This window comes from Tursiops truncatus, chromosome 10 (genome assembly GCF_011762595.2).
Source record: "Tursiops truncatus isolate mTurTru1 chromosome 10, mTurTru1.mat.Y, whole genome shotgun sequence".
In the NCBI taxonomy this organism is placed as follows: domain Eukaryota; kingdom Metazoa; phylum Chordata; class Mammalia; order Artiodactyla; family Delphinidae; genus Tursiops; species Tursiops truncatus.
The window spans coordinates 75850517-75874588 of record NC_047043.1 but is presented as its reverse complement, the minus strand read 5'-3'; the positions used below and the strand labels follow the sequence as shown (position 1 = coordinate 75874588).

The following is a 24072-nucleotide window of genomic DNA, read 5'->3' as shown; positions in this document are numbered from 1 at the left end:
GAGCCATATACCTTGAATAAACGCAAATCCAGTCTCCGTGGCATGAATGATGACCTTATGCTGAGCATCGCCATGGCAACTAATGACATCATCCCCCAACGCCAAACTGCACAAAATCCAGTTCTCCAAGGGTCCTTATTTGCCCGAAGTGGATGTGTTCTTGGCCTAGTCACATACGCATGCGTAAATATCACTCTGTTGTCAAAGGTTTGCAGTGGATGTTTACTGTCATTTTGGGAGGTATATTCCCTTTGTGGCAAATGTTTGTTTTTTGTTCATGAGGGGGGGTGGGGGAAATTCTGATGAAAATTACTGTGTGTATTTGATTAGCAACATTTGTTGATAACATATGGTCTGAGGAGGCTTCCGCAAATAAGAGGCTTTAAATAGTAAACAGAGATGTGACTGAGATGGAGCAGATGCTCGCCAAACACACAGTAGAAGGTTGCTTTGCCCGTAGATTTCTCCCTCCCTCCACCCAAGCACACCCCTCTCCCTTATTTTCTCCCCCAGATCAAAGTATTCCCTTTCAAAGCAGTGGCTCTGTGGAACAGGTTCGGAGAAATAATGTGCTGTGACTTTAAAAATCACCTACACCCTCCCCCAAATATGAATTGTCTGTTACTCTTGTTTATTATTTGATATTAATAATGATGTAGTGTGACTGAATGAGTCAGCCAGCTCAAGTGGATCTGGAAGCAGCATTTGGGCACCACGTGTCTGAAATGCTGTGATACGCAGTCCCCAGTTTTCCAGTACACCAAGAGTGCTAGCAAGAGCTCCAGGGAGAATTTAGAGCAGCACATTGAATCGCCATGGGGTGAGCTCTCCTTGTAAGTGCATGTTTACAGTTTATCTTTGTGACTGCGCTCTGGTGAGCATACGTACTTCTCATCTGCTAATGAAAATAAAAGTACTCCCGTGAGCCGGCGATTTAACTGTGTATATAGCAGGGGTCAGCAGACGTTTTCAGTAAAGGACCAGAAAGTAAATAATTGAGGCTTGTTGGCCATAAGGTCTCTGTCGTAACTGCTCACCTCTGCTTTTGAAGTGCAAAAGGCGATTTGTATCAATAAATAGATGGACGTAGCTGTGTCCTAATAAAACTTTATTGATGGACATTGAAATTTGAATTTCATGTAATTTTCATGTGTCCCAAAATATTACTCTTCTTTTAATTATTTTCAGCCACTTAAAAATGTAAAAAAAACATTCTTAGTTCATCAGCCATACATAAGCAAGTAGTCAGCCACACTTGACTCAGACCTTAGTTTACCAACCCCTGGTCTATAATCCTAAAATGAAAGACTTACTTTCTTTGGTGCTTTCCACGTGCTGGGTATTGTGTTGAACACTGTATGTGCAGTAGTTTATCTCCTACTTATCCTTCCATCGACTCTCTGGGGTCAGTACTATTCTTATCCCCAGTTACAGATGTGAAAGCCAAGGCTTCAGCTCACACCTAACAACTGTTATCATTTCTGGACCTGACATCACCCTAAGTAGAATATCACATCCATAAGGGCAGCGCTGATATCTCATGCATCTTTGGGTCCACAGCAGCACCTAACACAGTGATTTGCACGTCGTAGACATTCAGGAAGTGTTTTCCAAATGCAGGGCATAGTAGAGGTCTGAGCCCTCAGCAGTGGAAGTCAGAGCTTCATCCAACACCATGTGCACATGTAGGTTCGTCAGCTGGACTGTTCTTCTCTTTGTTCTCCAGCCTCTTGCAAAAGGTATTTGATTTGGAACGAGCACACATGTGTCATTACATGTTCCTTCATTTTTGGAGGTGCCACTGTGGGTGACTGCATTTCCATAGTCTGTGCCTGTGTTGCTTCTGGTTGAAAAGACCAAAAATAATAACAGTAGTTCATTTTGTAACTCAGTGGTGCTTTCCAACATCATACTGTCGGCATCCACATTTCTTCCAGCTCTTGGCCTCATGAGCTAACCACTCCTTGACCTTCAAAGACCTACGCCCTGCTCCTCAGAATGCCGTCCTTGCTGCTATGTCGTCTCGGTCCCCTCTTCATGCTGCCAGCCACTCTGTACACTTCAGAGCGTTGGTGTGCTCTGACAAAACATCTGATCCTCAAGGAGATAAACCCTCACTTTGGCTTAAAGGGGACAGTCACACTCTTGGATATTCCCTGTGTGGCATCTCTCCACAATCCCCTGAATCTGGCGACATGAGTATTCTGAATTAGTCACATCTTCCTAGTCATTAAACAAATATTTATTGTGTGCCGCCCTGTGCTTGGTACAGTAGATTTAACACACACACACACACACACACACACACACACACGCACACACACGCACACACTATGCTCCTTGCCCCAGGGTATTAACCATCTAGAGAGAGAGCCAGTTACACACACAGATGATTGTCACACTACACTCTAATACTGTGTGATGAGTTACGGAGAAGCAGCAAAGCTCTACGGTTTAATGCATGGGCTTTCAGGTCAGAAACTCTGAGTTTGAAGCCCAGCTCTGTGATAGTTTGAAACCCTGGCCCAGTTACTTAACCTCTCCAAGTCCTAGTTTCTCCATTGATAAAGTGGGGATCATCAGGATATATCTTGCAGAACTGTCAGAAGGATTAAATGAGATAACCCATGAAAAGCCCTCAGCCCAGGGCCTGGCAAACCATAAGCACTGGATAATTGGTGACTATTTTTAGTGCTTTTGTGAGCTAGCTGTACAGTGTGAGTGTAGTAGCAGATATGATAAGATCAGGGAAGTGAGACACCTCACCCACTTGACTTTAGGTACTGTATGTTCAGAGAGAAGTTAGTTAACCTTCCCAACTGCTCCTTGCCATAAATACTATCAACCTCCGGTCTTTTCAAATCAAAGCAGAATTTTATTTCAGTCCTGGGAAACTTTTAAAAGAGATACTCATTTAAATAGCCACAGCCAGTGCTCAGCAAAGGAAAAGACATGAGCAGAGAAGAAGGCGACAGTGAGAAATAGATCCATTTATCATTACGCGGCTCCACCAAAAGGCCAAGGTTCCACCGCGGACTGATTTGTCTGCAGGTTACGTAGCGCTCTGTGAAGTACATTGAGCGTGTGAAATAAATCTAGAGCAGCCCAGAGTCCCATCCGTTTTGAAACAGAACTTTCCAGTTGAGTTCCGTAGGTAATTGTTACTCACTGGATCCAGACACAGAGGAGCAATTTGTGGTATTTGGGAGCAAGGCAACATGGCGGCATGGCTAAGAGTTTGGGTTGTGGAGTCAGATTTGCCATTTTCTCCCTGTGACCTTGGACACATGACTAACCTGCTCTCTGAGCCTCAGTTTCCTCATCGGTAACTATGGGGGTGATAGTTACAAGCATTTCACAGGATGGCCAAGAGGGCTTAAAAGGACAAAATACACGTATGACCATCTAACATTTTGGAGATGGGACTGTGTGCCTGGCAGATAGGAAGCGCTGAAGAAATATTAGCTGTTTTTGTTATAGTCAGGTCTTTCCATGCATGGCCGGAAAAAGACAAAAAGTGGACGTTTTCATGATTTTTTTCCCAAAGGGGACAGGGGCAGGGAAAGTGCTCATAACTAAATCTCCTTGGGGCCCCTATGAATAGGAAGCATTGACCCAAAGAAGGCAGGAGGGGTTTTCACAGAGTCCTGTGACTGTAGCGACCCCCCCTGCATGGCCCATCCTCTGGCCACGCTAAACAGACTGGGTGGCCTTGGGCTCAGAGCCCGATTCACGAGCTTGCGACCGCTGGGGCCGCACAGGTCCCACACTCAGACCATTTGGTTTCATGCTCCGCGTTGCCGTCTTGACATTCTTAATTATTTGATCTTTGAGCTCGAGTCAGTTAAGTGGGGTCTGATGGAATAATGAGCATGTGTTTGAGCAGAGGAAATCCTCAGAGAAAGGAAAACACTGTATTTTAGTATCTTGAATGTCACTTTTTCCTGCTTTTTGAACAAGGAGCCCACATTTTCGTTTTGCACTGGGCCCTGAGAATGACATAGCTGGTCCTGATTAGACTTTCTTTTTTGGCCTGCTCCGCTGGGCCAAGTAGCCATCTTGAAATCTGGTGGATAAATTGGGATTCAGTAGCGACCTAGCAACTTGAGGTGAGCCAAGGGTCATGGTAGGAAGCCAAGAACACAGCTGCAGGCCTGGTGGAAGGGAAAAGCAACTCACTGTCCAAATGCACAGGGGTTGTCAGGGCAGCCTCCAGTGGCTTCAACTCCATCCAGCTGATGGGGTCTCAGAGACCTCGCCCTGCCCCACGGTCTGAGTCATGTTGAACGCATTATGAGCTGAGCATCCTTGGGTAGCCGCAGGGGTTCAGGCAGACTGGGTTCGTGCCCACTGAACAGGCCAGAAAATCCCTATAAACCAGTTTCAAGGACGGTGTCCCAGGGATCCAGTGTGGGGAATTCCCAGGGACCTGCGATCAAGGCCTCTTCATGGATTAGTGTTAGAGCATCTCATTCCAGAACTCTCTTTGTTTCTGCCAGGAATCTTCCTTATCTCCATGACCAAGCATGAAAAATGCCCAAAGAGATTCATAGCACAATTAACCATGAACAGTAAAGTAATGATCATGTTTTTTGCCAAAATTGTTAATCATTGGTCATGCGTGTTATTGATAATCATGACAGTAATAGTAGCAAGAGCTATAAACTGGGAATTAAGAGATTTGTGTTCCAGCCCAGCTTGATCACCGTTCACTGGAATAAAATGGACAAGGTCTTGAGGTTCTTTCTCAGTTTTCTCATCTGTGAAATGGGTACAATATGAACTGTTTTACCTCTTACCCTGTGTAATAGGAAGGGTACTGTCCATCTTGCTTGCCCAGCGAAGCGTCAGATACTCAGTAGGTGCTTAATAAATATGTGTTGAATGGATAACGCAAAATGTAAGTGATTATCACTGTTACTAGAATACGTCTTGTGTATCCTCATTTGGGGAAGGGAAGGTAGCCAAAATCTGGGGGACTCTTATGCTGTTCCAAGCCTGGTGCTATTTACTCTTTATAACTATTCTGTGAAATGATATTATTTTATAGCTCAGGAAACTGAAGTTCAGGGATGTTAATTAACTTCTGCAGTTTGGAAGTGACTCATCAGGATTTGAACTAAGAATGCTGGGTTCAAAACCGTATGCCTTGTCACGTTGCCTTTGCTAGAACAAGGGTTCCCCTGTCCTAAGAGCTTGCTGCTGTGGCTGATGTCCAAAATTAGGAGCTTCCACGTGTACATCTCACCTTTCGCTGTTGTGTTTGAAACCTGTTGCTTCTCGCCCTGTCTCATGTCCTCTCCGTGTCCTTTCCCTTTCTCTCTTGCGACTGTTGTGCTCTCTCAGTGGTTCTTGCACACTTGGATCCCCATGGAGCTGGGCACCTCCTTATCTCCTTCTGGTGCTCTCTTACCCACAGTCTAGAGTCCTCAGGTCTTTGAGTTTAGTTAATGGGATATTCAATTGAGTGCAACCTTGACACTAGAAGTCAGGCTTCCGTCATTTACAAAAGAGGAAATACAAACAGCCAATGAACACAGAGTAAAATAGTCAAGGCTGCTATTAATCAAGGAAAGGCCCATGAGAACGGCAGTGATTAAATTGGCCAGAAGAAAAAGTGAATAGGGACACCCAGCGTGGGCAAGAAGCCATGTGATTTGCACTCTTTTTCCCAGATGGTAGGAGGATAGTCACCAGCTGTGCGGAAAGCATTTTGGGAATAGATGTCCCAAGACTCGAAAGTTTTCAATGATGAGCACAGTTCCTGCAGCACTGTAGGAGCACCATCATGTTTGTTGACAAATGAACGAAGAAACAATCTCCCATTTAACTCTCCACTTCCCAAGGAAATAAACAGAGATGAAATTAAAAAGTAATGTCCAGCCCAATCTCAATAATAGAACAATGGTTAAATAAATTATGCATCCATCAGGTGTAACATTATAGTCATTAAAAATAATATCAAATGAGTAACTTGAAGTACGGAAATTGGCCATTACGTAGGCAAAATAAAAAAAAAAATTCTGTACAGAATTATATCTATTCCTGTTTCCTAGTTCCGTAAAAGAATATATGTTTGCACAATTTATTTATTCAACAAATATTTATTAAGTGTCTTCTGTGTGCTAAGTACTGTGGTAATGCAATATAAACAAAACACACAGTCCATGCCCTTATGGAGCTTACAGAATATTAGAGGATTTAGCTGTTAAACAATCATGTAAGTACATCAATTATTACAAATCCAGTGATTGCTAGGACAGAAAATTAAGCAGTATGTTCAAGAGAGTTTAACACTGGAACGAAACTGATACTGGGAGATCAAGGGACATGTTCTCAGCTCTGGCTGAGCCCCAGAGAGGTAGCGGGTGAAGAGAAGGGTGGGGAGAAGCATTGCCAACAGAAGGAACCGTGCATGCAACAGCCCTGAGGTAGCACAATCAGGAGGCCCATGACACTCGAGTGGATGAGTGGGAGACCATACCAAGGGGTCTGGATTGTGCCCAGTGCAGTGGAGCAGGTGCCGTGGAAGGGTTTAGGAATCCAGTTGATACTTCCTGAAGATCATGCTGATTTCTGGTACAGAGTGGATGGAGATGGCTCTGTAAGAATCATGATGAAAAGATCACATCTGAGGGGCCCATCAGGGGCTCATGTCAGTTCAGACTGGCACTCTACCCAGATGCTAGGTAGGCCAGGCTCTCCTCTTGGGAGATCTACTGTGATTCCCAGAGACCAGTGAGTGGGGAAGAGCGTTTCCCACATCACATCCTTCGACCTTTGTTCCTCTTTAACAGGGCTAAACTAAGCTTCGTCCATTGCTCTATTCAACATAACTTTGAATGCCAGTGGAAATGGGGCTCCCTCCCTTCCCACTACTGTTGAGGTCTCATTGTAAGGTCAGGTGTTAGCTCCTGCCGAAGGAAGCTCCATCTCAAAATCTAGAACAGCGGTTTCCAAGAACTAGGGATTCTTGGAAAGGCTGCAAGGAAATATTAGTGGTTACCCTGGAATGGTTTGTAGGGATAGCAAATGCACGGGGCAAATTTCTCACCAACTCGATTTCATGCTAATTCCAAGTGATTCCTTCTAGTGCTCTGTGAAGACCCCTGGCAACTTTCTGAGCATCTGTCTTGCCTAACAAGATAATTAACACTTTTTGTCATTCTGGCAGCTTGGGAGGGGAGGGGGATGTGACAGCCAGCATGCCTCGATGCCTCAATGCCTCGATGCCTCGGGTTAACCCTGCATTCACCCGACCCAGGAAGAAGGCGGGGCTAAGTTTAGCGTTGTCAAGGCGGAGGTCTCAGCACTGACCTCTCTGATTCTGTCTGCAGCTGGGGCACCCAGGGTGACTTCTCTACGACCCATGCACTGCCCGCCGTGAAGGTGAAGCTGTTCACAGAGAGCACAGGAGTCCTGGCCTTGGAGGACAAGGAACTGGGACGGGTAAGTGATCCCCGTCACAAGGATTCTCCATCACAAGAAGCTGTGGAGGGCCGGAGTCCCCGGGTCCCGAGAGGCAGTATTGCCAATTTCTGATAAGCCCAGCTTCGAGGTTTGACTCCCTGGCTCTACTCTTTTTTTTTTTTTTTTTTTTTTTTTTGCGGTACGCGGGCCTCTCACTGTTGTGGTCTCTCCCGTTGCGGAGCACAGGCTCCAGACGCGCAGGCTCAGCGGCCATGGCTCACGGGCCCAGCCGCTCCGCGGCATGTGGGATCTTCCCGGACCGGGGCACGAACCTGTGTCCCCTGCCTCAGCAGGCGGACTCTCAACCACTGCACCACCAGGGAAGCCCCCTGGCTCTACTCTTCATTGATTGTGTGACCTTGGGCAAGACCCCCAACCTCGCCAAGCCTCAGTTTCCCCTCTTTAAATCTGTGTGCATTGCAGAAGATAGGTCAGGAGTTCTCAACGCCACGAGCCCCACACACCCTTGAGAGCAAGGATGTGCAATACCCTTTCTATCGTGAAGCAAAAGTAGTATATAATTTAACAAACTGACACCCTAACAATTTTAAAATCAGCACAGTGACATAATATAAAAGACACATTAAAGGGAAATTATAATAATTTCAAAATGTAAAGATTCAACCACAACTGCACTGAAGACCTGAGGAAGGAGTCTTTACTTTTCCTGTATGGAGAATCACTGTGCAGGTGACAAAGTCCCCTGCAGAGGACGGGGGCTCAAAAACCCAACTATCAGTAATTTACTGAAACAGTAAACCAATCTTGGTAACAAAGTTTCCTTGATTTCCCTGGAAAAGTGCCAAACACGCTTATCGTGTATATGTAAAAAAGATTTAGGAGCTAGACTCAGTTAATCACCAGCAGTTTTTTCTACCTCCGTTCATATCTTGTGAGAATATTCAAAAATCAGACGGGTTGTACGCTTCCTCATTGTTGAGGAGTAGCTCGCTCACTGTAGGATGATTAGTATCCCTGGGCCCCGCCTATTCAATACCAGCAGAGCCCAGCACCAATTATTTTGTCAACCAAAAATGTCTCCCAAATTTCTGAAACATCTCAAGGGGTGGTACCAATCCCTTTGAGTACCACTGGGATAATAATTCTTTTTTAAAAAAAATATTTACTTATTTATTTGGCTGTGCCGGGTCTTAGTTGCGGCACACGGGCTCTTTTAGTTGCAGCATGCAGACTCTTAGTTGTGGCATGCATGCGGGATCTAGTTCCCCGACCAGGGATCGAACCCAGGCCCCCTGCGTTGGGAGGGCAGAGTCTTAACCACTGGATCACGAGGGAAGGCCCAAAATTTTCTAGTAGTCTGTTTTTTTGGGGGGCCACACTGTGCGGCATATGGGATCTTAGATCTTAGTTCCCCGACTGGGGTTTGAACCCACCCCCCCTGCATTGGAAGCACGGAGTCTTAACCACTGGACCGCCAGGGAAGTCCCCAATAATTCTTATCTGAATAATTTCCCTTATAATATCTTCTTACATCTCAGCTCTTGACTCTGTACCAAACAGATTTTCAAAACACAAGTTGGATTTGTTCCTTGGTAGCTTAAAATGCTTCCATGACTCCATACCGCTTATAGTAAAACCTGAACTCTGTAGCACAGCCCACAGACTCTCGGGTGATCTGGCTCCTGCCCACCTCGCCAGCCTCATTTGCTGTCGCCTTTCCCCTCATCCAGTATGCACCAGCATCGCTGGCCAAATTTTAGTCCCTCGAATAAACCGAATTCTTTCTCATCTCAGTAGTTGTGGCTTCGTCTCTGCCTGGAGCACTCTCCCCACTGCCCAGCTCTTCCAAAGGCTACTTGCTTCTCTATATAAATGCCACCTCCTCCTCGGAGAGCCCTTTGCTGACTGCCCATCCACCTTCGTTTACTACTTCAGCTCCTCCCTATTCACATCCTCCACCGAACCTATCACCAATGAGACAGAATTTACAGAAATTTTGGCTTCTGTCTCCTCCACTGGACTGGAAAACTCCATGGGAGAGAAACCTATTTTTTTTCCTTTTTAAAAATTAAAGTGTAGTCAATTTACAATATGTTATTGGTTTCAGGTGTGCAATGTTGTGATTCAATATTTTTATAGATTATACTCTATTTACAGTTATTGTAAAATATTGGCTGTATTCCTTGTGTTACACAATATATCCTTATATCTTATTTTATACGTAGTGGTTTGTACCTCTTAATGCCCTACCCCCTTTTTGCCCCTGCCACCGTCCCTCTTCCCATTGCAAGAGAGTATACCATGACCGTGAAACTTAAAATTATTTTGTTCACCACCCTATTCCTATACCCAGAGCCCAGCACATAGACTTAATAAATTTCATTTCTACTGGTTGAATGCATAATCCCTTCTGAAAGCTGTGTGACATTAGCCAATACATTTAACCTCTCTGAGCCTCTGATACAACATCTGTAGAAAAATGACAAAGTATCCCAAAGCAAGCACACAGGTACACACACCTAAGAACACCAGCAAGAACGTTAACCACACTTTCTTTTGTTTTTAATTAATTTATTTATTTATTTTTGGCTGCGTTAGGTCTTCATTGCTGCGCACAGGCCTTCTCTAGTTGTGGCGAGCGGGGACTACTCTTCGTTGCGGTGTGCGGGCTTCTCATTGCGGTGGCTTCTCTTGTTGCGGCGCACGGGCTCTAGGCGCATGGGCTTCAGTAGTTGTGGCACGTGGGCTCAGTAGTTGTGGCTCCCGGGCTCCAGAGCTCAGACTCAGTAGTTGTGGCGCAGAGGCTTAATTGCTCCACGGCATGTGGGATCTTCCCAGACCAGGGCTCGAACCCGTGTCCCCTGCCTTGGCAGGCAGATTCTTAACCACTGCGCCACCAAGGAAGTCCCCTTCCTTTGTTTTCTCAATTCCTTAATCTGGCTTTCACCTATAGAACTGACCTGGAATCATATTACTAGGACCTAGATCGCAGATGGAAGTACAACAAAAGGTAAACAAGGCTGATAGCAAGGCTGACCCTTTTTTTTGCCCCCCACAAAAAAAGGAGGGAATGAAAGAAAAGAAGAGCTTTACCCATTATCTTTGAGAAATGACAAATACTCACTTCTGTCCTTAGGGAAAGAGAGACACACAGAGTGGGGGAAGGACCCTGCCTTTTCTTTTTCTTCAAACCTTTCTTTTCCATGAAGACATGAATCAGGAATCAGGAGAGTCTCAGAGACCTAGAATATCAGTGTTAGAAGAGGCAAGTCCAGGAACCATCAACGTGAGTCCACTCCATGGGTCTCAGGAGCCCCTTGAAACCGTTTACACATGTTGGGGGGAGGGGCGTATGTGCATTTTTCTGGACTTGCTAATCCAAAGCATTCACCAGCTTCTCAAAGCTGTTCCGCTCGAAAAAGTTAAAACACACTGGGCTAGTCAAAGCCTTTTCCTTTATAGAGGAGAAAATTGATTCCCGTGGAAGGCAGGAAACACACCCCCAGAGCCACCCAGTTAGTTGGGGCCCATGCACAGTTGCATGTTTACCACTGGCCAGGCTACTGTCCTGAGGGCTCTGTGTGCAGCCCCTCACTGATTCTTTATCTGAATCCTATGAGGAAGGTCCAGTTATTACTCCTCCTGTACAGACCACTACACTGGGGCTCAGAGGAGGTAAGTGACTTGCCAGGAATGATGCCACGTCATCTCTGTTTTTACTACACTGCGTTGTCCCTATGCAAAAATAAAAATCTTGGCTCTGCTGTTGGGGTGAAGGCCACGAGCTTGCCATTAATCTCTTAACAAATCATACTCTCCTCTAGTCTCATGACACATTCCCCCAGATACTAGTTTATACTTCCTGCCACAGAAAACTTTCCACCTTTGCGGTGGAGCCCACCTGCCTGGCCCTTGCGCTGGTGGGACGGGCGCCCTCTGCTGGCAGCACCTCCACAGACAGTGGCTGGGGGACAAAAGTGCTCTTTTTTTTTTTATATATAAATTTATTTATCTATCTATCTATCTTTGGCTGCGTTGGGTCTTTTGTTGCTGCGCATGGGCTTTCTCTAGTTGTGGCGAGCGGGGGCTACTCTTCATTGCAATGCGTGGGCTTTTCATTGCGGTGGCTTCTCGTTGCAGAGCACAGGCTCTAGGTGCACAGGCTTCACTAGTTGTGGCACGCGGGCTCAGTAGTTGTGGCTCGCGGGCTCTAGAGCACAGGCTCAGTAGTTGTGGCACACAGGCTTAGTTGCTCCGCGGCATGTGGGATCTTCCCGGACCAGGGCTCAAACCTGTGTCCCCTGCATTGGCAGGCGGATTCTTAACCACTGCGCCACCAGGGAAGCCCAAAAGTGCTCTTTTCTTAAAGTGATTCCTTGGACCCCTTGGAAAGTGTTTCTACGTGCTGATTTTTCCCAAGTTTAGCAGGACATAGCCACATTCAAGATTCTGGTGCTGTGTTCACTCACGCAAGAGTATTTAGTTTGTTCCATTTTAATTTTTATGTTTCCTTTTTGTTAACCTTTGAACTGAAAAATAACTCATGCATATAGTAAAAAAAATAATCAAAATGGGTATATAGTGAAAACTAATGATCCCACCCGACTGACTTGAGTATCTTTTCCCGGAGAAAAACGTTGTTTTCAATTTACTGGGCATTCTTCCCGAAATATTCTATGCATGTACAAGCATAGCATATACAAGCATATTTGTATATATCCCTCTTAAAATAATAAAGAAAGGGAGCATAGTTGGAAGTTACTGTGTGCATACTGCTCTGCACTTTGCTTGAAACATGAGGATATTTGGAGATGAGTCTGTATCAGCCCATACTGACTTCCCTTTTGTTTCCATAGCTACATACACTGTGTAGATATATCATAATTTATTTAGATTGTTTCCAGTCTTTGGCTGTATAAACAATGCCTCTATGAATAACCTTGAGTTTATTTCTTTGCACATATGTCTGTGTGTGTGTGTGTGTGTGTGTGTGTGTGTGTGTGTGTGTAGGATAAATTTCAAAAAAGTATCTTGCTGAATGGAATTTGAATTTTGACAGATACTACCAAATTGTCCCCTAAAGAGTATACACCAATTATAATTTCACAAAAGGCATGAGAGAGTGACTGTTCTCTACACTCTTGACAACAGTGCAGTACTCTCAACCTGTACTCATCAGATAGGGTTACGGGCCCACTGTGTCCATTCATTTGCGCTATGCACAGAGCAAACAGGAATAATGACAGTCAAAAATCCTTAACCACACAGAACGTAAGGAATAGAGACATAAAACCAGAAATTACAATGCAGTGTGGTGAGTGCCCTGTTAGAGAAAGGACACCTGGGAGGCACACAGCAAGGGGACATAATCTAGTCTGAAAAGCAGGCACGCCTTCCCGGGGGAATGCAGAGGTAAGGAGAGACATGGAGGCTAAGTGCTTGAGAGGATCAGCCAGGTAAAGCCTCAGGGTAAAACCGTCCCCCAGAAGGACCTGCCCAAATGCCCAGGTAACTAAGAGAAGCTGGGGCTGGCTGACATACAGCTTACTGCAGAGGACGGGTTGTGTTCCCATATCAGCATCACCACATCAGAGCACAGCACAGAGCCTCGGCTGAGATGACAGAGCGCTCAGCTAGCAGCCTGGAATGCCCAGATGAGACGTGTGGACCGCTCGGGACGCATGTGCGCCCATAAGGACCCTAATAATTCAGCGGGGCTGACACTTACAAAGGAGTCACTGGCCCGTCGGGCAGATGGCAGAGTGGGGATGAAGATGGAGGAGGACTACGGTGACCTCATCTCTCCATCCACCCTAGAGAGGAGGTGTCCCCAGGGAGCGACCACGTCGGGGAAGAAGCCTCGGTGGAGCGGCCAGTAGTGAGCTGCGGCCATTTGTGTCGGCGAATGGACACTATATTGCCGGTGGGAAACGCGCCCAGGACCCATATGGTGGATGGCCTGTTAACAAGCTCCGGGTGCCCAGAGCGCTCCACCCGCTTTGAATTTGCCAAGCGAGCAGAAGCAGGAGGAGGCCTTGGGCCTTACCTACTGCTGTTCTGGCCCTGGTGGGGTTTCTCTTACCAGTTCCTCCCCTTCCTCGTTTCCCAACACATCACCCACCGACCCAGCCCCACCTCTCAGCCCAAACTAGCACAGCGGAGAAGGTCAGCTACACTGAGATTGGCAAGTCCTTCCTCTCCATCTTCCACAGTCTGGGGTCTCAGGATACGGAACATGATACAAGGTGACACGCAGGGACAGGTGTTATCTCGAGAGATAACACAAGAGGTCTCCACGACCCGGTGGCACCCTGACTTACTCATTTCCTTCCAGCATCCTAAGGCATATCACAGTTCACTAGTGCCAGTCACGTGAACTGTTACATTTTATGATAGAATTTCTACTAAATTAACCCTCACAAAATGAATAACTGGCCGAGAAGACTATTACAGCAGAGCTATGATCTGAAGATAATACTGGTATTGCAAGCCTGGCAAACAACGTGAAAATGGTAGAGGGGATATCAGTCCTGCTAACAAGTAGTTCTGCCATCCACGTCACGAGATAAAAACAGTACGGGTGCACTCAGGATGAGAGGTCAATGAAAATGTTTTGAGTTTATCTACAAGTCCGCTTGAACCACAGATTCGCATCCAGTATCGTCAACAATGAGCCTTGCCTTACATGTATATGGTACCATAACATATGGCAAACAATAGTACAAAGCCACCACAGTTACCAAGATATTTAAAAATAGAGTTTTTTGGGAATTCCCTGGCAGTCCAGTGGTTAGGACTCCGCACTTCCACTGCAGGGGGCATGGGTTCGATCCCCGGTCGGGGAACTAAGATCCCGCGAGCGGCGTGGCGCAGCCAAAACAATAAATAAATGAATTTTTAAAAATAAAAATAGAGTTCTCTAGCCCATCTTCTTAAAACTTCTGTATTTGTGTATGTTTTATGAGATATGTAATAATGTAGTATATTAATACAAAGTAAACATACATCATGTAAAAGATACATGGATATATATTTGACTGATATTTATACATTATATTGATATATTTTTATATTACTAGTGATCTATTTAAAGATATTTGGCTCATTGCTCAAAAATATTTTACTGAAGTAGGGCAGGATCAAAAAAAAAGTTGGCAGCCTCCGGTTTGAAAAATCAGGCCTTCTTGTATTTTAATCGTGTCATGAGACCTTGAGAAGCCTCCAGTGTTGGGTTTAGCAAGAATATACTAATTTTTTTTTCATCGAAGAGAGGGAATTTAGTGGAAAAAAGAGGGTTGGGCCTGGAATCAGAAGGGGTCAAACATCAGCGCAAGCAAGGCACATCAAGTGGGCTGATTTCATTTTCCTGCAATGATCTACTCTTCTCAAAGCCCTTGTTCCACAGTCACACAGACAGCCGTGTGTGTCTACTCCCCAAGCACAGGCCAAGCTTGCATGATGGCGGTGAGGTCGACACAGCACCTAGAAGGCTAGAGTGTCCACCCCTGAGACTCTGAGCCCCTCCTGTCCCTCTGCAGAGGTGAAAGAAACCCAGGAAAGGAGCCTGCCTTCCCTGCGCCTGGAAAAAACAGACCAAAGCAGGGCACAGTGCCACCACAGAAACAGATCTTAGCAGGCCCAGCTTTGGTTGTGCCTGTAGCTCGTCCACATTCCCGTCGTTTAGGGGATTTTCCAAATATTTCGCTCCTCCTTGAATGCACATTTCCTAGACCCCACGTGGCTCCTGAGTGAGAACTCTTTCGTCGCATCCTGAAAAAGTGGATTTACTGGAGAAGTGGGTCCCCTTCTGGGTTCATTTACAGCATCTGTGACTGTGAGAACTGGGACAAAAGACGCAAGTCATAGCACCGACTCTGAAGCACCCTGGTGAAAGGCATTTCCTAAGAACAGGCCCTTCTTCAAGCTGCATGGGCTTCCCTCTGGGCCAGGACAGGGTTGGGTGCTGTGTGATAAGGTGTCAAGTCCAGGTGAAATCACATTGAAATGTGGGACCCTAAGCACGTTCCTTCTCACCTCTAAGTCTCACATTTCTCATCGGATATGGTCCCTTCCCTCTTCCCCTGCAGCCTCGGAAGGAGTTCTCCTCTTGACATAGCGGAAGAAATCCTGATGAATGGAAAAAAGAGTAGACTAGAGGTTCTGTCTAATATAGAAGGACACTTCTTTCTCTTATACATCCATCTTCTTATTTGAGGAGAACAATGTGTGGAGTACATTCTCAGCTCAGTGTTGTTTTAGTACTCCTGAACTTTAGAGAAGTACAAAAGCAGAAATCGTGACCCCTACTCTTACAGAATTAGCCAGAGAGAGAGAGAAGAGAGCAAAGAATGCCATTTTTGTCCTCAGCCCGGGCTGCTTGGCACCAGCCAGCCCTGGTAGGTGGAGCCTTGGATCTGAGTCCGATGCCCAGGCCTCCACTTCATGTAACTGCCTTCCCGCTGGCTGTGGGACACGGATGAGACCCTCAGTTCTCAGCAGCCAAGTTTCTCGTCTATGAAAACATGCCCATAACAGTGTTCCTATTTTCTGGCTAATATGATTGTCCTTTTTCCCTGCAGGTTATTCTCCATCCCACTCCCAACAGCCCCAAACAGTCAGAGTGGCACAAAATGACAGTCTCCAAAAACTGCCCCGATCAAGACCTCAAAATCAAACTTGCCGTCCGAATGGACAAGCCTCAAAACATGAAGCATTCTGGGTAAGTGTTCCTTCTCCGAGTGGTAATTTTGGACCCACCCCATTCATTTCTTAAAATATTTAAAAATAAAAATAGATAAAAGTTGATCTTCAGAGAACGACATGGAAGAAAAGCCAAAGAAATATGAGAGATTATTAAAATACCTGACTTTGATATTTACTATATAAGCTTCCTCGATTCTTATGACTACTGTATTTGCATTTGCTAAACCACCAGGACAGGGTCATTGCCTTATCCTTTTCTAATAGAATTTCCAGTACAGTTCAAAACCTTCCTAGACTCATGCTCGGTGGTTCTGGTCTAAGAGGTTTTACTGGCCTCACATACCTCCTTAAAGGCATCCAGATCTTTCAGATTCTCTGAATCATGCACTTGCACCTTCATTAACAACCACACCCAGGAGGTGTAAGCAGTTGCTGTAGGGGACCTTCAAACAATCAACTCACGTTGAATCAGTTTTAGTGTTTAGCATAACATTTAAATTAACCAGAGAGTAGAAATTGTATGACTGTCTTCAGTTTCTTAAGGTTTGAGAGGAATGACCAATTAAGTAATCTCAAGTAGGATAAAAAGAATAGGTAAACTGTCGTTTTATTTTGCAGATCAAACCAATGGTTTGTATAGGAAATGTTTATTGGCAAGTGGGTATGTGCTGAGCCCCATTGCCTATTAAACTAAATTGCTTGGACACCTCTATCTCAGAAAATCTGACCACTTAGAAAGGAGCTGGGCCATTTAACTCTGACTAGGGGAATGTTTAACCAGTGGAAGGGAATGGATTGTGTTCCAAGGATTTTGCAGGTACCATTTGCCAACCAGCTATCATTCTGCTTACGTGTTTGTGAAAGGACTTAAAGTAATAAAACTGACATGAAAACTGAAGCTTGGTTATGCGCTAGAGATGTGGGGAATTCAAAAACCCAATACCAGGGGCTGGTCACTGATTAAGACAGATTTAAACAGAAGCCCGTGAGAGATTCAGGCGGGCGTGGTTGGGATAGGAGGTACACATCCCAGCAGCTGAGCACACCACGGCAGCATGCAGGCAGAGTAAAGAGCAACGCCCTGGCCTTGGTGCCTCTGAGTTCTAGGGAACAAAGAAGGCTCAAGTTTCGAGTGAAAGATACTTACTAGGGAGGGTATTGGAGGGGGTCAGGCATGGGGAACTCCAAAGGAAGCAAAGGTCTCCCACCAACTAGAGACTGGCTGCTGAACCTGAGCTCTGGCTTGGATTTGGAGAATTTCCATGTCATTGTCTTTTTTTTTTTAACATCTTTATTAGAGGATAATTGCTTTACAATGTTGTGTTAGTTGCTGCTGTATAACAAAGTGACTCAGCTGTACGTATACCTATATCCCCGTATCCCCTCCCTCTTGTGTCTCCCTCCCACCCTCCCTATCCCACCCCTCTAGGTGGTCACAAAGCACAGAGCTGATCTCCCTATGCTATGAGGCTGCTTCCAACTAGCTATCTATTTTACATTTGGTAGTGTATATATGTCCATGCTACTCTCTCACTTAGTCCCAGCTTACCCTTCCCCCTCCCTGTGTCCTCAAGTCTATTCTCTACGTCTGCATCTTTATTCCTGTCCTGCCCCTAGGTTCATCAGAACATGGCATTGTCTTGAGGCCAAAGTATTCCTAGAGTTTTAGGTGGGATTTTGGCAAAGCTCTTCTGCCTGTGGCCGTGAGAAGGCTGTAGGGGAATGAGCCAGTCCCCTGCTATACACTCTGTCCTTTTTCAACTGTCCACGATAAAGGGCTAGCTTTGCCTCATCTCAGTTAGCATCTCATGAAAATGTTTGTGACATGTTTCTAAGGTCAGCTTTCCCTCCTTCTTATCATTATTACTGGCATATATTCCCAAAATGTTAAATGGGATTTCTCCCTAATATCCCTTCCTCTGCAATATAAACATCCTAGTTTCAAGGCAAAGAATCTGAGAATTCTGTTAGGTTCCTGTAGCACCCAGGAACAGCGTTTGTGTCTTAAGCAAAGCATTGGCTCGTAAATACTTGGTAAATATTTGCTAAAGGAATGAGAGCATGAGTGAGCAGGTTGGAGGGAAAGAGGGCGAAGTGAAGAGGGTAGAGCAGACAAAAAAGAGAAACAGAAATATGAATGAATATATCTGTCCTTAAACCTACTTCTTAAAGAAACTTCTTAAAAAGATCAGTAGCTCAACCCACTTTCTAGGCCCCTTTGAAGCTCTGTGCTAGGAGTTTTACAAACACTCTCTCATTTAATCCCCACGGCAAACACTTGACATAGGTATTACTTTCCTTATTGGACAAATTCCCATTTCCCACATTCTCTTCAGTTCTCTAACCAATCTGGATTAAGAAATTTTTCTCTTGATTCATTCATAAAATTACTAACATATTTCAGACCATCTTGACCCTACGGATGATAGAAGAAATCTGTAACTCACTTCTGACAGGCTCCACAGTGATTTCATTTTACTAGGCTGCCATCTAAAAATTACCCCTGCCGGGAAATATACCAGGAGGGCCTAGGGCAGCTCTGAAAGGTGGACAGTGGGTACCTTAAAAACACTGTCAGACCCACTGTGGCCTAAATCAGGGCTGGACAACCTTAGCTACCCAAGGGATGATTCAAGGAAAATAAAAATGTTGTGAACTACATTTTTTTTTCCATTTAAACTTAAAATAGCTTTATGAAGCCCTATTATATGGGGAAGGAGGATAGAAATATCAGAACAGTGTCACAGCTTAGAGAATGAGAGAGAGAAAGGAATTTTTAAGAATCAACTCTGAGGTTATAAATTGTGTCTACTTCGATGTTTATTAAAACCTAGAGGAAGGGAGGGTGGGAGGGAGGGAGATGCAAGAGGGAAGACATATGGGAACATATGTATATGTATAACTGATTCACTTTGTTATAAAGCAGAAACTAACACACCATTGTAAAGCAATTATACCCCAATAAAGATGTTAAAAAAAATAAAAAAATAAAACCTAGAGGAAACCTCAGAATTACTGTGAATTACTCCTTGTTGGTGGACTGTGGTTCCTGGAATGAGCCACTGAGCCATTCAGAATAACTTTATTGAATAGAAAAATGTCAGTGAGAAAATCCACACTAGCTTTTGGCCTTAAGACATGAGTATTAGGGATATCTGAGAATGAGCATCTCCTCGGTGACTTTCTAATTTTTCATCTTTTATATCCATATGATGTTCTCAAGTTCAGGAAGTGCATTCACGTGCATTATCTCATGTTACCCCTGAAACAGCCTCCCAAGGATTAGTTATTATTATCCCTCCATCTTAATAAATGGCCTCTCCCTTCGCCCAGTTGCTCAGACCAACATCCTCAGCGTCATGTGACACTTTTCTCTCTCTCTCACCCTTCATCTCATCCATCATCACGTTCTCGTCACTCCACCTTCAAGGTAAATCTAGAGTTCAACCTCTCATCACCACCTCCACACCATCATTTGAATCCAGGCCTCCCTCATTCTCCCTCTCACCTGTTGCACTTGTCTTGTCAGCAGTCCCCCCGCTGCTGTCCTTGCCCCCTGTAGGCTCTTTCCCGTCCTGAAGCCAGAGTAATTTTTTTTAAAACACAAGTCAGATCCTGCCACTTGAATGCTGGAAAATCTCCAGTGATTCCCCATCTCGTTCAAAATAAAAGTCAGTGTTGCCTCTGTGGCAACAAGGCCCTGTCTAATAAGGACACCACTACTATCTGACCTTGATCACGGCTCTAGCCTCCCTGGCCTCCTTGCTCTTCCTGAAGACTTCATGTGTACCCCCACTGCAGGGCCTTTGTCCCCACTGTTTCCTCTGCCTTGGATGCCCCTTCTCCCCCACCCAGATGTCCACATGGCTCACCTTGATTTCTGTGTGTCTCTATACCTTATCGGAATGCCTTTCCTGGCCCATCTGTGTCCTCTGTCTGTCTCTTACTCTGCTTTGTTTTCACCAGAGCACTTACAGTCATCTCGCATACCAGCTATTTCTTCATTTATTATTTTGTTGTCTGTCTTCCCCACTGGACTTTGAGTTCCTTGTCAGCAGGGGCATCTACCTTCTTTGTTCGAAGAAGCTAGTACAGGGCCTGACATGTAGTATAAGTCCAATAAATGTTGTTGCATAAATGAATGTGAATGAGTCAATCTCTACAAATAAGGAAACTGAGGATTAGAGTGGTGAACACACTTGCCCAAGTCAGAGTAAGCATCAGAGCCCGGTCTAGAATTGTGTTATTTCTTTCCATTTGAAATGAAAGAAATCAACTTAACTGAGGACCTGAAACATGAATAGAATACAGAGCTTCCCATGACTCCACTTGGAATTCATTCATTGCACCACAGCTTATAAGTCTTAACCATGCTTTTTTTTTTTTTTGGCTGAATATTTTTAATTTAATAAAAGCTATAAAACTTACATCCAAAAAGTTCAACAAACCCATGTTTAAGAAACATGAAAAAAATTACAGCAAGGTACAGTGTAAGTATAAAGCTAATAACGAGTGATAAAGAGAAAATCATAAAAGCAGCCAGAGAACAAAGAAATGTTACACAGAAAAGGATAAAACAGTTCTTGTTAGAAGCATTGCAAGTGAGAAGACAGAGGAGCAACACCGTTAATGTACTCAAGTCTATATATGCAATGAAAACATCTTTCAAAGTGAATGACAAAATAGTTACCCATGCTTCTTAAAATACCCTTTCCTTTTCCACCTTCTTAGCTGTGCCATTGCTCTAGACTTCTTGTTTTCAAAACCATCACACTCCTCTCCCTTCCCCATAAGTCCCCAAGATACCACTCATATTGACACAGACTCTCAAACAGAACTACCTAGACTGACCTAATTCAATATATTTAGGATCCCACTTTATTTCCCATTGGCTTATTTTCTATAATTAGATCAATTAAATCAAGTTAGTTGATAGTGTTGTTTAAATCTTCTAAACCTTTACTGATTTTCTGCAAATTATTGAGACAGAGGTATTGAAATCTGACTATAATTGTGGATTTGTTTGTTTCTACTTAAGAGTTCTGTCCACCTTTGCATCATATATTTTGAAGTCTGTTATTAGATGCATAAACATTTAAGATTACTGTGTCTTCTTGATGAATTGACCCTTTTATCATTATAAAATGATCTTCTTTATCCCTGGTAATATTCTTGGTCCTGAAATTTATTTTGTGTGACAGTAATAAATATAACCACTCCAGATTTTTTAAAAACCAATGTTGGCATCGTAATTCCTTTCCCATCCTTTTATTTTTTGCCTCTTTGTGTCTTTAGATTTAAAGTGCATTTCTTGCAGGAAGCATAGAGTTAGGTCTACTGAGCACTTACTGGGGGCCAGTTACTGTGCTAACAACTTGACATGCATCATCTCCATCTGTCCTCACAACAACCAAATGAAGTAGATCCTATGCTAACCCCATTTTACAGCTAATTAAACTGAGGCATGGGGCAGCTAAGCCTAAGGACCTAAGGACCCAGAAATCCCACCTAGGTATTTCCACCTTGAGTTTGAGATATAACCCCTCAGCTAAACTTTGGCTCACTGTACTAGAATGTTGATTATCTATTCATAAATCCAGATTTGCAAATATCTGGATAGCCTGAAGAGGTAGTTGAGGGTCACTAATGCCCGCACAGGTAGATCTGTCTATGGAATGAAGAGCTGGAGGGGGGAAGCCACCTGTATGTCTACAATGACAGAATTCCATCTGCTCCAGGTACTTTTCATTCTGCTTAATGAGTGTGTTTCAACCTAAGAAAATATAGAACCAGAGCTGACTAGACAGAAACTGTACATTGTAGCCCTCAATTTTTCTTGGTTTTGATATCTGGTATGTGCCAAATTAGCAATAAATTCTGAGGAAGCCTCAGAGGGAAAGCCCTTCTTTCATGCAAACCAAATGATACTTCCCTCTGATCCCACTCAGCTTTCCCATTCAGAAGCCTTCAACCACAAGTCCTCTCTGTTTGATTGCAATAGCCATTCATGTTCTTAGTTCAATAAAGAAACCAAAGTTTGTCATCTATAAGAGGAAGAATAGCATGCTGAAGGGGGCCCTCTGGAACCAGAGTGTTCTGGGTGTAAATTCTGCCTATGTCATTCACCAGCTTGGCGCCCTGGAGAAATGACTTGACCTTTCTGAACTTCAGTTTCCTCAGCTGTAAAATAGGAGTGATAACATAATGACATACCCAGTGATAATTGCTTACTTTGTGCCAGATATTGTTCTAAGCGCTTTATGTCTCATTAACTGCTTTAATCCTCACAGCAACACTTGAAGTAGGTACCCTTATGACTGTCCCCATTGTACAGATGAGAAAACTGAGGTAGACATAAGTTTAGTAACTTGCCCAAGGTCATGCAGGAACGTAAGCAACGTAAGCTTAAGCAACATAAGCTCCAGATTCAAGCTCTTAACCCTTCCGGTGGGTATAATAAATTCACATAAAGTACCTGGCACAGCACAGAAGACTAGTAAGACTTCACGAGCAGTAGCTAGCATTTTTATCATGAAGGAAAAATTAATGATACCATATGAATTACATTCTGTGGGTTCACGTGAACTCCTTTTCCTACTTCCGTTCTCATCAGTTAAAACTATAAACACTTTAGAGGTCGTAGCTGTGTTTGTTGTTTTGAATCTCTTTATGTGGACTCAAGTTAAGAAGTAAGAAAAATTGATAGTAGCGGCCAGAAAAGTATGACAGTTACAACGTTACTAGGCATTACTAAAAATAGAAAAATTTTCGCCCATTGTCTTATTTATCTTTTAATTCATCTATTTCCCTATGTACATATGTCCAAGGAGATTTCTTGTCACATATTTAGCTATTAATAACTACTCGTAACGATACACTTGCCTCTGTACTCAAAGATATTTTATAATAAGGCTGATATTTATTATGCATCTACTTCCTGCCATGCCTCGTGCTTATACTTCACAAGCATCATCTCATTTAATCTCCACAACCACCCTGCAAGAGAGGGACCATTCCTGGCCCTGTTTTCCAGAGCACCGAGTGGTTAAGCATCTTGTCCAACATCTCAGATTAACCACTAGAACTGGAACACTATACTCTTAATCGGTACAGACCAATAACCCTGTCTCTCCTTGGACCTGGCTGAAGGTTCCTGTTAGGTCCATTTCTGCCATGGATACATTTATATATTATTTCAAGAAGGTTAAGAACACTGTCCAGGGCAGCTAGGTAATCCACATAACCAGAGCTGACCATGTTGGCCTCGGGGCTGATGCACTTACCAGCCGTCCAGCCATTTCCACGGCCTCAGCCTCAGTCCAGCCACCATCCTCTTTCTGTCGTCTGCACTACTGTAACCGTCTCACTGGTGTCCCTGCCTTCTCTCTTGCCTTTTCCATCTACAGTGCATTAACCACTCAGCAGCCACCGGGATCATCTTAAATAGAAATATAATTGTGTCACTTGCCTGCTTAAAACCCTTCTATAGTTTCCCATCCTTATTTAGATGGAGTGTATTCCTGATCTAATTTGCCCATTAAAAGATCACTCTGTCTGCCATGTAATGAAAAGAGTTAGAGTGAAAGCAGGGAGACCAGAGAGGAGCCTGTTGCTGTGGTCTGGGTAGACATGATAGTAGCTTGAATGGGGAGTAGCAGTGGAGATAGAAATAGATGGGATATATTTTGGGAGGAAAAAAAAAAAAACTCAAAGAACTTGGCAGTGGAGTGCATGTCTCTATGCAATGTGTGAAACTCTCATCAGAAAGTTTGATAAAGATGGCTCCGGTTTCCCAAGGCATTCATAACTAACTGAAATATGGCAAATGTATACTGACCACCTACCATACATCAAAAGCTGTGCTAGGAATTTAGAAAGGAAAATTGAGAAAAAAAGAACAAGTTTCCTTCCTTCAAGGAACTCACAATCCAATAGAAA

At 44.1% G+C, this 24072-nt stretch overlaps 1 protein-coding gene across 8 annotated transcripts in view; it reads left to right on the top strand.

Annotated features, from left to right (window-relative positions):
• CADPS (calcium dependent secretion activator) overlaps positions 1-24072 on the top strand; it is a 480039-nt gene that overhangs the window by 276630 nt on the left and 179337 nt on the right. For all 8 annotated transcript variants that reach the window (XM_073811329.1, XM_033865233.2, XM_033865230.2 and 5 more), the window contains exons 7-8: positions 7338-7449; positions 16011-16150. In XM_073811329.1, the coding sequence (XP_073667430.1) occupies positions 7338-7449; positions 16011-16150 (252 nt within the window). The remainder of the gene's footprint in view (positions 1-7337; positions 7450-16010; positions 16151-24072) is intronic.